We start from the raw sequence: 14,859 nt of genomic DNA, 5'->3' as shown, positions 1-14,859 counted from the left end.
AGGGACTAGTTTGTAAAAAATATGGCCACAAATAGGGGTGTTTATGCAAATAATCGGATCGCGATTAATAATCGCGATCCAACTTGGGGGGTTTCAGTAAATAATTGGATCGCGATCAGTAATCGCGATCCGATTAGGGGTTTTATGTAATAAAAATCCAGTTTAGGGGGTTTTCTGTAAATAAAAATCCTACTCTGTCTGCCGATGCGATACGTCCCCACCAACGGCAAAAATCTCCTATCCGTTTCTCCCCTGCCGCGCCACCGCCACCGCCACTCCCGCTCCCACGAGGCTGCGCACGCCCACGGCCCATGCCTCCCACTGCTGCGTCTGCGGCCACGGCCACAGCCGCCGCGCTGTCCTCCCCTTCCCCGCGCCGCGTCCCGGCAGCGAAATCCGTCTGGCTGAACCCCAACCTCCCCACCTCCCACCCCCTCCATCACCGCCACAAGTCCGCCGCCGAGCTCCAGCAGCGCCAGCACGAGGACCGCGCCCTCGACGTCCCCGCACTCGTGGCCGCGCTCTCCGCCGCGCGGACGGCGGCCGACCTGGCAGCCGTACTCGCCCCGCACCGCCCCGTCTCCGCGCGCCTCCTCGGCGCGCTCCTTTCCCGCCTCCCCGACCCGCGCCGCGGCGTCGCGCTGCTCGACCTCCTCGCACCGGACCTCACGGCCCCCGCGCTCCTCATCCCCTACAACCTCCTCCTCCGCTCCGCCTGCCGCGCTGGCAAGCTCCGCCTCGCCTCCGGCCTCCTTCTCGAGATGCGGGACAGGGGCGTGACCCCCGACGCGTTCTCCTACTCCACACTCCTGGCGGCGCTCACCCGCGCGGGCCACCTCGACCACGCGCTCACCTTCCTGCCGCTCATGGAGGACGACGCCGTGGCCCCGGACCTCATCCTCTTCTCCAACCTCATCCACCTTGCCCTCCGCGGCGGCGACGCGCCCAAGGCGCTCGCGCTCTTCTCCCGGCTGCGGGGCGCGGGGATCAGGCCCGACCGCAAGGCCTACAACGCCGCCGTCGCCGCCTACTGCAAGTCCGACCTGCTCCGCGACGCCAAGCGGCTGCTGCTCCACGACATGCCCGCCGACGGCGTCGCGCCCGACGCGGAGTCCTACTCCCCGATCCTCGCCGCGCTGGCGCGCCGCGGGCGGCACCTCGCGGCCGTGTCGCTCTTCTCGCACATGCGCGCCGTGGCGCGCGTCAAGCCGGACCTCTCGGTGTTCAACATCGTGCTCAACGCGTACGGGCAGCTCGACCTCGCGCGCGAGGCGGACCGGCTGTTCTGGAACATGCGCCGGGCCGGCGTGGCGCCGAGTGTGGTCACCTACAACACCATGCTCCGCGTCTACGGCGACGCCGGGCTGTTCGGCGAGGCGGTTCACCTGTTCAGTCTCATGCGCATCGCTTCCGATGGCAATGGTGGCGCTGGCAACAGCGTCAAACCGAACGTGGTGACGTACAACACCATGATTGCCATCTACGGCAAGTCGCTGGAGGACGAGAAAGCCGGGAGCTTGGTGCAGGACATGCAGGCCAACGGCGTCCAGCCCAACGCCATCACTTACTCCACCATGCTCTCCATATGGGTGAAGGCCGGGAAGCTCGACCGCGCTGCCAAGCTGTTTGAGAAGCTGCGGGAAGCCGGCACGGAGATCGACCCGGTGCTGTACCAGACAATGGTAGTGGGCTATGAGCGTGCCGGGCTTGTTTCGCAGGCCAAGCGGTTGTTGCGCGACCTGAAAGACCAGGACAGCATCCCCAAGGAGACAGCCATCAAAATCTTGGCGAGCGCCGGTCGCGTGGAAGAGGCCGCATGGCTGTTCCGTCGTGCAGCCAGCACCGGCGAGATCAAGGACTCGTCGGTGCACAGAGCCATGATGGACTTGTTTGCCAAGAACCGGAGGCACCGGAATGTGATCGAGGTGTTTGATGAAATGAGGAAGTTGGGCCAGTTGCCGGACTCGGAGACGATTGCCACCGCGATGAATGCTTATGGTAAGCTGAAGGAATTCGACAAGGCCGCGGCACTATACCAGGCAATGAGGGAGGAAGGCTGCGTGTTCTCAGATCGGGTGCACTTCCAGATGATCAGCCTTCTTGGAGCTCAGAAGGACTTCGAGGCGCTGGAGACGCTGGTCGGCGAGCTTAGCCATGACCCAAACATCGAAAAGAGGGAGCTTTACCTTGTGGCTGCCGGCATCTACGAGAGATCATACAAGTTTGATAAGGCATCCCAGATAATCAGCCAGATAAGGAGCCCCAACGGTTTTGATGTCCAGAAATTCAGATAAAATGCTCCATGTCCCGCTATTATTACGTCCAGAGAATCTGTTGACGACAATGTTTCAGATAAAATATTAAAGAGCACTGACAAAAAGTTGCCTGTAATTGGCGTATGTAGCTTCTCCTAGTGTTTGTTTTCTTTCTTCCTTCCTTTTGTGAATGAATAATACAGGGATCCAACATGCTACCAGCACTAATTATTGGGCTTGGACCAATATTTATGATAACATATGCACTAATTGTTGAGCTTGGACTAATATTTATGATAACATACCAAATAGTTAGATTCAGAAATACATTAGTGTGGATGGAATGGTGATAAAAATGTCCAGGACATTTGTTCTCATGGTGTAAGCTTTGATGTCGTTGACCCATGAACTGTTCATTAGACTATCTGAACTGTCAGCAATCAAATTTTACAACAAGAGCTGATATACAACAATTAATTGATATAAAAATGCTCCACTACACAAATACAAATCTGACGTTATGCTACATTACAATTTTCTTATCTTCGGATGTGGCAACTCCATATGAACAGTGACTCGATTTATCAGGAACCCTAAATGAATATAGATAATGTACAAGTGCTCCCCCTCTTAAGGGAATTATGGCGTGGTAGTCACTTCAACCTTCATCAAAACAGTTTCATAGGGCGGCAACAGAACTTACACTGCCTGATTAGTTTGGGGGATCCCATGCTTTTGGAACCATTCTGGCATATGAAACCTTTCGTGCAATACAGGTCGGACATCTTTCTGGAGTGAAAGATGCTTCAGAAGTGGAAATATAACCGTCATGAGCTGAAATGTTTAAACAAGGAAAAATCAGTATAATCTTAGAGAGTTGAAGTTCAGATCCACTGAAGGATCGGTGCTCATCACCAGTTACCTGATCATCAGAATGCTGTCCAGCTGAAAATGGAACACAAGGTATTCCATTCAAAGGCTGAAGAATGAAACTGAATGGATTGTTGTCGACAATCACGATTCTGCAGAAATCTTTTGACACACAAGAAAGATCTTTCACATGTTCTCTGTATTCCCTGCAATCATGCAACCCATTGATATAAGAAAAAATAACTGTTAAGGTTATTGGCAAAGAAGTATGGTCCAGACCAATATAATGAGTCAAGCAGGAAGAGAGAAGATCAAGAAACAGGCATATTACGTTTGAGCAATTCAGTGAATCAACACAACAATGCATGCTAAAGGAAGCATCCATGGTTCATTTCTAAAACAATCTCAGGAAGCAACTTAGCAGAAACAATGATGAAAAACACAGGCAACAAACGATAGATGAAGACAGCCCAAGAGCACATTGCACATGTTGTAAAATTTTTGGAGTGTAGAAACACTTGGTGTGCATAATATGAAAATCATCATTAATAGCTGTGTACAAGCATGGCTATGATCTACTTTTTTTTTCCATTTAGAAAGGTGCTGGAGTGCTAACTAATTTTGCACACATCCCCAATAAGCAAGGAAACAGTTCTCAACGCATGAATATGCAGCAACAATAACACAGAGGTGGTACACATGATTTGCATTGATAGAAAAGGTAATGTAACATACGTGGTGACAGTTGATGGCCGATAGAGACGGAGTCTGAATCTGTTGTGAACATCTATGCGGTCAACTAAAGGTCTAGCATAACCTGAGGACAAGTGTGGATAGGTTGAGTGAGGTTGTGTGCCAAAATTGGTCGGACTAATTTGGTGAAGAAAAATAAGAGCAGCCAACATACCTTCTAAACCTGCTGTAAAAAGGATAAGGTCTGCAAATTCACTAGTTTTCTGCAAGAACTCATGCAAACCAGGGCGCTCAAAAACAGTCACGTGATTCACCTTCTGTTTTCCTTCAACATCCTTTAAAGTTTACACAAGCAAAGCTCATTTATGAGTTGTGATTCAAATGATTAAGCGTAGCGAGGTAGCAAAGGTAGAAGTTTGGTACCTTGTCAGATGATATACATTCCATGTCAAAGCAATGTAATCCTGCTTCAACAGCTTGGGTGCGTACAATAGCCGGAAGACTAGATGATTCATATGCAGAAACTAAAGTCTCATCCAAATCAAGCACTACCTACACGGATAACCCTAACGTTGTCAGAAATATTCGATGCAGAAACACAAGAGAAAATTGTTCAAACAGACTCTATTTCAAACCGATCAGGTAGTACTGCTTAACATTAATATAACTATCATTTCAGTTTTGGCTCCATTATGTGAAGCAATACCGGTATAACTTTAATCGTTTACATTGGCGTGAGATTAAAGTTCTTTGCCAATATGAGCATATCTTACAGTATAACAGCCCATGTATTGGATCATCCATAAGCAGCTGGTATGATAGTATCTCATAATCCAGCTCCTATCAAGATGTCTAATAATGATGGCAAGTTCAAGTATCTACCCACCTACACATAAAATCAGAGAACCAGTGTTCTGAAACTATTTCCCAAAGCTTCAAAAGAAGATCATGGGAAACATATTACCCCCAATTCAGAGAGGAGATAATGCAACCGTACTACCATAAAGCAAGAACTTGTTTTGCAATTGCAGCAACTAATTGCCCATGCTAGCAAGTCATTAACACATAATAATCCTCAACGAAGGCCTGCTACATAGTCGAGATACTAATTATTCTACAGTAACACAATCAATTCAACTACCTGAATTAAGCTGTCAACCCTCTGGATTAACCTCAATCAACCACTCTCAATCATCCCCAAATACCGAAGCATCCTCCAATAAGATCAGCAGGCACTTCCCACCGTCCCAAGTCAACCATAGTATCCAATTGACACCCATATACCTCCCAAAGGCGCCATTTTCCCCACCCCAGACACCCAAAACTCCAGCGAATCCAATCAAAAACCGAATCTTCGTACCGTGAGGCGGCCAAGAGGCTCAGGTGGAGCCTCTGGTGCAGGGGCCACGTCAGCTGGGATCTCGGAGCGGAGCGGCATGAAGGCCACCTCCGGCGACGGCTCGGAGGCCGCGGGCCCGGAGAGGAGGGGGTAGCGGAAGCCGACGAAGGACAGGAGCTGGGCGCAGGATGGGGTGCCCCGGAGGATCTGGAGCAGGACCTGGAGGACGAAGCCGATCCACCCCACCACCGCCCGCCACGCCTGCGACGCCGCCTTCCCCCGCTGCTGCTGCTGCGCCGCCGCCGCCGCGGTCGGCGAGTACACCTCCGCCGCCGCCATGGCCTCCGGCGACGAGCTTTCGCGCCCACGTGGGGGCGGGCAGTCGTTGAGGCTCGAGCGGGGAAGGAGGAGGGACGGAAGGGGGAGGCGAGGCCGGAGGCAACCGGAGGAGGTGGTGGTGGTGGTCGGTCTCCGCGCGCACGCCCGTGTACGTGGTGTTTTTGTGTCCGGGTGTGCTTAGCGGAATAGAGTACTGGTGATTGGTGGTAGATTCAGCGGCCCCACCTGTCAGGGATTGTACAGCTGGACCGCCGAGGTGCCGCGGGTGGTAATTATCGTACGCGCACGCGCAGTTTTCAGTTTTTTTTTTTCGCATTTCGCTGATACGAGTTCTGGCTTGATGCCTCTGCTCTCCCTACGACTCTGCCTCCACGTTATGAGAACATCTCCGGTGTTAAGTGTTATCAAACACGATAATATCTTTATACGTGCATCTAAAATTTTAATAAAAATATAAATGGATAAAGTATGCAAGCATCTACCATCATGCAAAATTTGTGATGCAATTGAAACTTGTGCGATGAGAAATAAAAAAGAGAAATCAGCCTGATGAATAGTAGCGGGTTACGGGTCTGAAATGAACAGTTGCAACCCGACATACTGATTTTATTTTTATTGCATCTTGTATAAGTTTCCGTTGCATCTTAATTTTTGCATGATGGTAGAATGTGACATGAACTGTCCATTCATATTTTTGTTAGAAATTTTTTAGCAACGTAGATGCACAAATTTAAAATGATAACACGGTAGCACACTAAGTGGTTATAACACGATGTTCTCCCGCGTTATTCGCTTTGCTACGATGGATGGAAATATCTATGGTGGTGGTACAGTGATGTTGACCCATTTTGTTCGTACAGCTGGAAATGCTAGAGAATTCAATCCAGTTTTTTGATTTTCCGTAACATGTTTTTGTCTTGTACTATATGCTAAACTTCAAAGCAATCAAGATTGACATTGTCTTTGCAGGACTAACGGCATGCATTACAAAAGGTTTAGTCTCCTCGAAAAAAATAAAAAAAAGTTTTAGCCAATGATAGGCTGGACCGTTCAAACAATACAGAGTACTCACCTCGGAAATGAACCTGTAACAATAAAGTTGGAGGAATGATTGTTACAATCAAGTAGTAGTACAGAATTTAGCTGGCACGGCACAAATATTCCTTTTCTCCCTCCCCTGAACATGACGTGCTCTGAACCAAGAGCATTGCTTTCTCAACATTTCTTTTCGTGGAGAGTATATCAAAGCACCTTTGATCCCCTCTGTGTTCTAGGAACAAGTGTGGGCCCATGATACTATTTAAGTACTTAAATGGTTGTTTGGTACAGCCACACGAAGTACCTAACCAAAGCCGACTGGACAGGGACAGAGGACCTCATCTAGCTGGGATCAAGTAACATCCGCCACGTGTTATTGTAAAGTGAAAAAAAATGCAGAAATAGCCCACTGCAAGTCTTATTTCAGATGATTAATGATATCCATGATATCTTCAATCCGGCTACTCAACAGAAGTGCTCATGTCCATGGAGGAAGTTGTTGCAGTGAGAATTCTCCTTTTTTTAGAAAAAGTGTTTGAATTCAGAATTTATTGATATGGTCCTCAACTACATTCATTACGTGTTCTCATATTCATTGTCTACACATATGTTCCCCTAGTATATTAGTAGCTATTATTAGTCTAATAAGTAAAAAAAGGTCAGTAATGCTACACAAACAATGTTTCTTACTATTGGTGCCAAAAAATGGCAATTGACAAACCCACTGTTTTTTCCCCTAAAAGTGCACCATGCAACACCACACACTAGCTGGACAAGTTAGCAAACTGAAAAATACCGAATTTCTTAATCTGTGGTACAGATGCTTGTTTGATTGCACGAGGCTGCTTTCGTATTCTGTTTGTCCTTTTTAAAAAGAGAACTAGTACCAACTAGACGTGTCCTGGTTGCATACGTTCTCCGACCACACGAAGTCGTAGCTGCAATGGAGTTGGAGGAGACCATTAGACCAAAACCGTTCTGACGTCACGTCTCGGTCTCATTGGTTCTACAGTTCCGTCCACTCATCTCGTGATGGGACGCTAATAAACGGCAAGCCCTTTGGATTGAGCAGCAGAACTGTTCCCTTGGATTACCCGAGCACCTAGCTGTAAACCAATAGAGAATCTCCAGGTCACCCTTCCAATTGCCCGGGTCCGAAGATGATCCATGCCGCAACCGATCGCCAGATAAAGCACGAGGCCGGGCACTCAGAAAAAGATGTTGGGCTGTCTATAGGTTTCTCCAACATAAAGGGCAGAAATAGGAATTTGACCATTCTCGAGCAAGCAGCCTGTCAGCTGTCCAAATTCGGTTCCGAAGAAGCAACCACATAAAGAACTTGCATCTTGCATCTTGAAGGGGCCCAGACCTTCCACACCAAATGTGGAAACTTGGAGATAAAAACCCCTGGAATTGCAACTCGTATACCCCCCCTTGAATTGCAACTCGTATGCAGACTTAGCAGAGTAATCTCCCGAGGCTGTCCTTATCCACAAAATCATGTCAAGCTCCAAATTATTTAGGTCAAAAGGCACATCTTCAATCATACCCCATAACTGGACCAATGCATCAATGAGAGGGACAGTTAAATCGTGAGACACATCTCTTATCCACTGATCATTGGTCAAGGCTTCCGCGACAGTCCGATTCTTCCGTTTGTTGTGCTTATACAGAGCCGGAAAGAGGAGTGCCGGGGCCAGGCCTTGCACTCAGCTTGACAGCCAGAAACTTGCTTTGTGACCATTATTTACTTGAAGTTCCTTACCTACCCAAGGCCAATCTGGGTGTTTCCATTGAAACCATAACCATCTTAACCTAAGGGCTCGACTGAAAATTTTCAGGTTAGTGATCCTAAGACCACCTCTGTTGATTGGTCTTTGCAGCCGCGTCCAGCTTACTTTACATTTACTCTCATGCAGCTGTGGTTTCCGGCCATAAGAACCGTCTGCGCACCTTATCGAAAGCTTTGAAGAACTGCTTCGGTGGTTTGATCACTGTCAGCAAGTAAACAGGCAAGGAGCTAAGCACGGACCGAACCAGCACTCTTCGTCCACTGGGTTCAATAGCTTGCATTGCCAACCGGACAATTTTGCTAGGGCCTTGTCCCGCTGTACATGGACAAGCTGAAGTCTTCCGAGAACTAAGGGTAGTCCCAGATAAGTTAGCGGGAACCCCACTCGTTGGCCAGTGAAGGAGCTTAGAACATCATCCATGTCGAGGTCTTGGCAGCAGATGCTCGCTACCGAACTTTTCTCCAAATTAATCCTTAGTCCTGTGGCATCTCCAAATTTTTTCATTATCTCAACCACCATCTGCACCTCTTCTCTGACTGGATTGACAAAGACAACTGCACCATCGGCATAAAGTGACAAATGAAGCTTGGCATGTCGACCACGCATGGGTGAAAGACAGCCCTCATATGCTGCCAGCTTGAAAATATTTTGAAGTGTGTCAATTGCCAAAATTAAAAGATAAGATGACAGCGGATCGCCTTGACGAAGGCCCCTCTTGTGTTCAATTGTGGGCCCTGAAACCCCATCGAGAAGCACAGAGAAAGTCGAGGAGCTGAAAATAAGAGCCAGCTAATCCCTCCACCTTGACGGAAAACCCCTCTTTTCCTGTAGCTGAAACAAATATTCCCAGGAAATCAGATCAAATGCCTTGAAGATGTCCATTTTTAGCGCTGGTGTTTTTTTTTTCGATGGTAAGCTCTTGCAAGATTTCTGATATACAGGAAATTATCTTGTATACACCGCTTCTTAATGAACCCACTTTGAGAAGTTGAAATCAGCACATCAATGATCGGTTGTAGATATAGAACCAACACTTTTAAACAATCTTGGCAAATGAATGAATCAAACTGATCGGCCTGAAATCCTATCAGGCTCTTGGCCATTCTGGTCAGTCAAACCACTGTTCTTCTTCACATGGCGCAGGCGCACGAGACGTTCACAAAATTGCAATTTGGGATGCGTTCAAGAGATGAGTGGACAGGACTAAACGGGTGGGAGAGAGCCGTTCCATGTCGAACACGAGCACGCCGTGCACGGTTGCCACAGAAACTAGCAGAGAACCTCCGGCCCTGGCACGGTAGGCTGCCACAGGGGCGGGGCAGCTCACCGCTTCCGCCACAAAAAGGACCCGTGATGCAGGCGCTGGGCCTGGGCCGCGGGTGCATCCCCCTCCATGTCTGCCGCTGCCGCCGCACCGCCGCTTCTCCCTCTGCTCCGGCTCCACCCCGCCCCCGCAACGCTACAAGGCTAAGCACCCGCATCGCCGCCGTGCGCGCCAGCGCCGCCCAGCCCGCGCAGATGGAACGCGCGCACGCGGAGGAGCCGGCGAGGGTGGTGAAGCTGCGGGCGGTGGAGGCCACGCCCGAGTCCTTCGCGCCGTTCGGACAGGTCATCGCCGCCTCCCCCGACGGCGACGAGTTCAGCCCGCACGATGCGCAGCTCGACCTCAGCCGCGGCGTCCCTAGGTAAACCCACGGCATCTCCGCACGAAACCCACTTCGAATCGTGTCGTCCGGACTTGACCAGAGATTCGAGCTTTTTTTTTTCCTTGCCCCTTCCCGTCGCAGGTTCTACATCATGCGATTGCAGGACCGGCCGCTGAAGTTCTCGACCATCACACACCACGCCAGCGTGACCCAGTGCCTGGGCTCCATCGGTGGCCAGGACTGGTACCTCGGAGTGGCCAAGCCATCGATCGTGGATGGGCCGTCTGACCAGAGTGGTCAGGAGGGGAGGAAACCATTGCAGTCTCCCGCAGGTCACTGCTATCTGCCTCCCGATCCAGCCGAGGTCTGCGTCTTCCGGGTTTCCGGCCCCAAGTTCCTCAAGCTGAACAGGGGGACTTGGCATGCCGGGCCTCTGTTCAAGGCGGATGCAGTGGATTTCTATAATCTGGAGCTGAGCAACACCAACGTGAGTGCTAAGTTACTGAATTAGTAGTTCAGTTGCTGCGTTTTGATCCTGGGAGAACAAGGATTGTGCATTACTCATTATTCTTTATAAATTTTTGGCAGTTCTCTAGTGTCAATACTCAGTAGCGAACAAGTTACATAACTTGAAGCTGTGATAGAGTTTAGGCCAGAAAAAACTAGGAACGTGTCGGTACTCAGTCATCCACTCCTTAGTAGACGTATTAGGATTTTGAAAAGTTCGTAATCGTTGGCTAACAATTAATCAAATTATATACATGGTTAATGTATAAAAGCTTATCGATAGACTCATATTTCAAATATATTGTAATACGAAATTGATTTTGTAGCAATTGATGACATATTATAAGAGAACTTGATAGTCAATGCATACCTCTAAAGATTTTTTTTTTTCCAAATTCTAATATGCCTACGAAAATTGAACAGAGCCAGTACTATGCTCATGAATTTTACCGAGCCTAGGCATCAGTAACAATGTAACACTGCTTGGGATGCACCATCCTCTGTGCTAACAAAGTGTCTTCAAAAGTAGCTCATACGGTACTATAGATAAAAGTGAGATGAATGTCTCTGTTTTGTAGATTTCATCTAGCAGTTCTTGATATTTTGTGCTTTCGTATATTGTTCAAGCAACATACATTTCTTTGGACAGTTCAGCAAGCATTAGGATGATTTTGCATTTCTGTAGATTGTTTATTCAATATTCTCATTTCTATTTTCTTTCAGCCTTCACATATATGTTTTAAATTACTTTTTCTTGTCTCGTATCTGTATGCAAGTAAGCTTGGATTTGACGGGCTGAATAATAAATCAATTGAAGAAAAAAATAGCCTGCTATCTATCTATCAGTAAATATACTTGGTTCTTTTCATATTTCACTTATCTGCATTTTAGGTATTGGTATCGTAATTAAATACAGACTTCACTTGGCTCATACTGTGTTAATAGTTACAATGATCGTTATCAAAGTAAATTAATGCGAGCTAGAATGTGCCACTCCTAGATTTCTTGTGTTTCTCAAGTCAGAAAACCTGACGGAGTCCCAACTATTCTGACGGCAACTGAATGACGATCGACAACCTAGTTTGAATTATTGTCTGCTGAAGTTGGAACACAACCAAAGGTTCTGAATTGTTATTTCTCCCAAGTTGCAGTATAATTCGGATTTTCGTTTGGACTAAAACATCCTCATTACTTATTGGTTTTCCAATATATGCCAACTCGCCAAGGATGTGAAATCCTTATGAGATGAAATGAAATTCTGTGGCTTTACTGTTCCATTGTTTTATGGATAAACTCGTTGCATTGCATGCCACTTAGTGTTCATTGACAGAACGAGGAATTTCCCATTTCATTGTACATCTGAAGTTCAGTGCGTAATGTGGCATTTGCTTCACCTAGCTGCACTTGTGCATTTGCAGGTCGTTGATCGCACTACTCACCATTTAAAGAAACATGATGGGATAATCTTCGTGGTCGAGGACTGAGACATTCTGCAATATGCGTGGACGTTGTTGAGCAGCAGATACGAGTTTACAAGACCGCCTGCTGATCTTCTCCGAGTTTGTATGAACCCCCAGTTTACTTTACAAGATAGCGCACTGATCTTCTCCGAGTCTGTAATAAGCAGCCAACATGCAAATGTTATGTCGAAATGCACGGCTGAGGTGCTTGTCCCGTTGTCCGAACCTGCGCCTTCTGTTTCTGTCAGCACCGAAATGAAAGGCAAAAACTCCCACTTCCGCTTTATAGATGTATGGAACTGAGACATCTTTGAAATGATTACTACCCCCCAATGATGTTGCCACTAGGAAGAAGGGGTCGAGTATCTTGACCATTCCTCATAACGAGGACTGGTTCCCATGCTATGCTCAATCTTGAGCAACAGCAGCGACGCTCAAGCCTGAGAACTTGAGCAGGAAAATCGCGAAACGTCGACGCGCCAGATGCTGACGGGACAAAACGGAGACGCTGGCCAAACCTCACCGGGCACCTCAGCCTCTCGCCACACCAACCACAGCAAGTCACAACCACATCGCGCTTCCGCACATGACGACGCCGATAAGCTCGCCCCTGCGCCAATAATTGGCGGCGCACGGTCGCGCCTGTGCCGATCTGCCCGCCGCGTCGTGGCCGTGGGTTTCGACAGTTCCAGCCGCTCCGCCCTTGACCCCTCGAGCCTGTCAGCCCGACGATCTCCGGCGCGGCCGTGCCGCCCAACTCTCGCGGCGGCCTCGCCCCCGTGCCCCCGGGGCGGTTGTCTCGCGTGCGCGGCCGCACGGTTGCGCAGACGACGCGACGAGGATAGCGCCGCGCGGCCACGCCCCGGGCATAAGCGTGCGTCGTGCGGTCGTGCCCTTCGGTTCTCTTCGCTGCACTCACGTCACGTTGCCACGCGCCCACGCCTCCGCTACGCGCACGCGCGCGCGCTCGATATGCAGGTGGACCGCCCGCGCTCCGCCCTCGGCATCCATATCCGCCCGGCCCGGCCGTCGCCGCAATAGCACACCGCACACGGCGCTCTGGTCAGAGCGGAGCACCAGCGCCCATGCTAAACCCAGCGCGCGCTGGCCGGTTCCGATTGGCCGCCGCCTAGTTAATCGACTAGGATCCTGATTAAATAATTGATTAATTAGCACCAGGTGGAGCATACAAATATACAATGAGCCGCGGCACACGCGAAAGCAAATCGCCGAGGAAAAGCGCGCGGCAGGAGACGGCCGATCCCCCGTGTCCGTTGGCGAGACCCGACCAAACAACCGCCCCGCCTTTTTAGCCAGCCCGGCCGTTCGTCGCCCCCGCTCTCCCTCCCCCCACGTCTCCTCTGTCTCTCCGATCGGCAGGAGGGAAAAGTGGACCATCCAGCGAAGCGAGCGCCACCGTCGCCTTCGCCTCGCCATGGAGAGGTCTCTCGACAGCAGCTACTCCTCCACCATCAAGGACGTCACCTACAGGTTCGATGCCTCCACGATCCCCGCCCGGTTTCTCCTGCCGCGCTCGCTTCTCATCTTGTGCGCGCTGGGTCAGAGAACTTCGAATCCATTCTTGATCGATCCTCACTTGAAACTGTGATTCACTGTGCCTTCACTGCAATTCCTTCTCTTTGCTTTGTTTCGGATTCGCTGTGTACTGTTTGGCGATTTACTGTGTGGAATAATCCGATTCTTATGTCCGGTTTGATCGCGAATTGGTTGCAATCATTTGCCTTCGCTCGATATTGGCCTCTGCTCTGCAGGCTTGCTAAGAGCAAGCGGAAGCCCTCACTCTTTTCTTAAGGACTAAGGGTTTTCTCGAACGCTTAAGGACTAAGGTTTTAATTAGAGTAAACGAGTAATACAACTGCCTAATTCCTTGCACAATCGACACGTGTTCGAGTCAAGCCACAGCATTCCCGTTCTCTGCACCTGCAACATGTTTGGTTTCCTTTCCTGACTGGCAGCATGTCACTGGCAGCTGCGGGTACTGCGGCTACGCGCTGAACCTGAGCTCCTCGGCGCGAGACACGGCGGGCATCGGCTCCAAGTACCGCAAGCAGATCAAGAAGGGCGTGGTCGCCTTCGTCGTCGTCGACGAGAGCCGCTTCACGCTTACCGACGAGGTCGCCTGCATGCCCTACTTCCGCTCCAGGCGCGCCTGGGGCCTCCTCAGGAAGCGCTCGCGCCTGCTCTGCCGCAAGTGCGGCGGCCGCATCGGCGACGCCTACGACGAGGAAGACAGGGACTCCGGCCTCAGCGACGGCGACGGCGACGCCTTCTCGGACGACCTGCGCGCGAGCTCGGGCTCCGGTGGCAGCGGCAGCGGCAGTAGCGCGTCGAGCCAGAGGAGTTACGTGATCAAGATCAGCGCGCTGCAGCCGTCGTCAGACGATTCTGATGCTGTTGCCTTCACACTATGATGAAGATAGATGGCGTCGGGTTGCTTGCTGCCGGGTGCTTTTCTTCCAGCTTGGTTGAATTCGATTTTTGTGCTATCAGGGATGTGAGTTTGTGAGTGCAGGAGAAAATACACCAAGGAAGAGCTTGTCACAGCTGAGAACTTTTCAGAGGGTAACAAACTGCATGCTGTTTTCAGACATCTTGCTGTCAGTAGCGCTCTTCGTTTCCTCTGTAAATTTGTGAAGTGTACAGCGACATGGTTGTTGAATTTTGCTTGGTATTAGGAAATGATTAGGTTTGCTGTATGTCAGTTGATCCCATAGAATCTGTACTGTGTCATGACTCGTGATCCACCACGGTTGCAATTTTGAGGAGTCTTGCTTCACTTGCATGTATCAACTGCTTATGATTTATCTTTCTAGTTATTTTCCTTTCTGGAAAAAAGAGCAAGAATTAGTATAGTGATATAATTTACTAAGGAGTATTTGAATTTTCTGTGGCATCGTA

At 49.6% G+C, this 14,859-nt stretch overlaps 4 protein-coding genes across 4 annotated transcripts; 3 read left to right on the top strand and 1 right to left on the bottom strand.

The window, feature by feature from the left end:
• Positions 1–264: 264 nt before the first annotated feature.
• On the top strand, positions 265–2,483 carry LOC112892147 (pentatricopeptide repeat-containing protein At5g39980, chloroplastic). Its single transcript, XM_025959245.1, has one exon. It carries the CDS (start codon positions 312–314, stop codon positions 2,292–2,294), a length of 1,983 nt encoding a protein of 660 aa, XP_025815030.1. The 5' UTR covers positions 265–311; the 3' UTR covers positions 2,295–2,483.
• A 149-nt stretch (positions 2,484–2,632) lies between these two features.
• Positions 2,633–5,639, bottom strand: LOC112892148 (carboxy-terminal domain RNA polymerase II polypeptide A small phosphatase 1-like). Its single transcript, XM_025959246.1, has 6 exons — positions 5,179–5,639; positions 4,242–4,370; positions 4,033–4,153; positions 3,861–3,942; positions 3,178–3,331; positions 2,633–3,089 (listed from the first exon to the last, which is right to left on the bottom strand). Exons 1-6 carry the CDS (start codon positions 5,494–5,496, stop codon positions 2,955–2,957), a joined length of 939 nt encoding a protein of 312 aa, XP_025815031.1. The 5' UTR covers positions 5,497–5,639; the 3' UTR covers positions 2,633–2,954.
• Positions 5,640–9,567: 3,928 nt separating this feature from the next.
• On the top strand, positions 9,568–12,273 carry LOC112893080. Its single transcript, XM_025960241.1, has 3 exons — positions 9,568–10,012; positions 10,115–10,460; positions 11,899–12,273. Exons 1-3 carry the CDS (start codon positions 9,681–9,683, stop codon positions 11,962–11,964), a joined length of 744 nt encoding a protein of 247 aa, XP_025816026.1. The 5' UTR covers positions 9,568–9,680; the 3' UTR covers positions 11,965–12,273.
• Positions 12,274–12,677: 404 nt separating this feature from the next.
• On the top strand, positions 12,678–14,773 carry LOC112893081 (uncharacterized protein At4g08330, chloroplastic-like). The gene is made up of 2 exons (XM_025960242.1): positions 12,678–13,431; positions 13,931–14,773. The coding sequence occupies exons 1-2, from the start codon at positions 13,376–13,378 to the stop codon at positions 14,370–14,372; spliced, it is 498 nt and encodes a 165-aa protein (XP_025816027.1). The 5' UTR covers positions 12,678–13,375; the 3' UTR covers positions 14,373–14,773.
• Positions 14,774–14,859: the final 86 nt, after the last annotated feature.

The sequence above is a fragment of the Panicum hallii genome, chromosome 5, assembly GCF_002211085.1.
Source record: "Panicum hallii strain FIL2 chromosome 5, PHallii_v3.1, whole genome shotgun sequence".
NCBI classification, from domain to species: Eukaryota; Viridiplantae; Streptophyta; class Magnoliopsida; order Poales; family Poaceae; genus Panicum; species Panicum hallii.
Note: the sequence above shows the minus strand (reverse complement) of the source record. Positions and strands in the feature narration are given on the sequence as shown.

Coding starts and splice junctions, on each gene's coding strand:
- LOC112892147 (XM_025959245.1), top strand. CDS start 312: ATGCCTCCCACTGCTGCGTCTGCGGCCACGGCCACAGCCGCCGCGCTG.
- LOC112892148 (XM_025959246.1), bottom strand. CDS start 5,496: ATGGCGGCGGCGGAGGTGTACTCGCCGACCGCGGCGGCGGCGGCGCAG. Junction 4,371..5,178: donor AGCCTCTTGGCCGCCTCACG/GTACGAAGATTC, acceptor TTATCCGTGTAG/GTAGTGCTTGATTTGGATGA. Junction 3,943..4,032: donor TTTTACAGCAGGTTTAGAAG/GTATGTTGGCTG, acceptor ACTTGTCCTCAG/GTTATGCTAGACCTTTAGTT.
- LOC112893080 (XM_025960241.1), top strand. CDS start 9,681: ATGCAGGCGCTGGGCCTGGGCCGCGGGTGCATCCCCCTCCATGTCTGC. Junction 10,013..10,114: donor CTCAGCCGCGGCGTCCCTAG/GTAAACCCACGG, acceptor TTCCCGTCGCAG/GTTCTACATCATGCGATTGC. Junction 10,461..11,898: donor TGGAGCTGAGCAACACCAAC/GTGAGTGCTAAG, acceptor GTGCATTTGCAG/GTCGTTGATCGCACTACTCA.
- LOC112893081 (XM_025960242.1), top strand. CDS start 13,376: ATGGAGAGGTCTCTCGACAGCAGCTACTCCTCCACCATCAAGGACGTC. Junction 13,432..13,930: donor ATCAAGGACGTCACCTACAG/GTTCGATGCCTC, acceptor TGTCACTGGCAG/CTGCGGGTACTGCGGCTACG.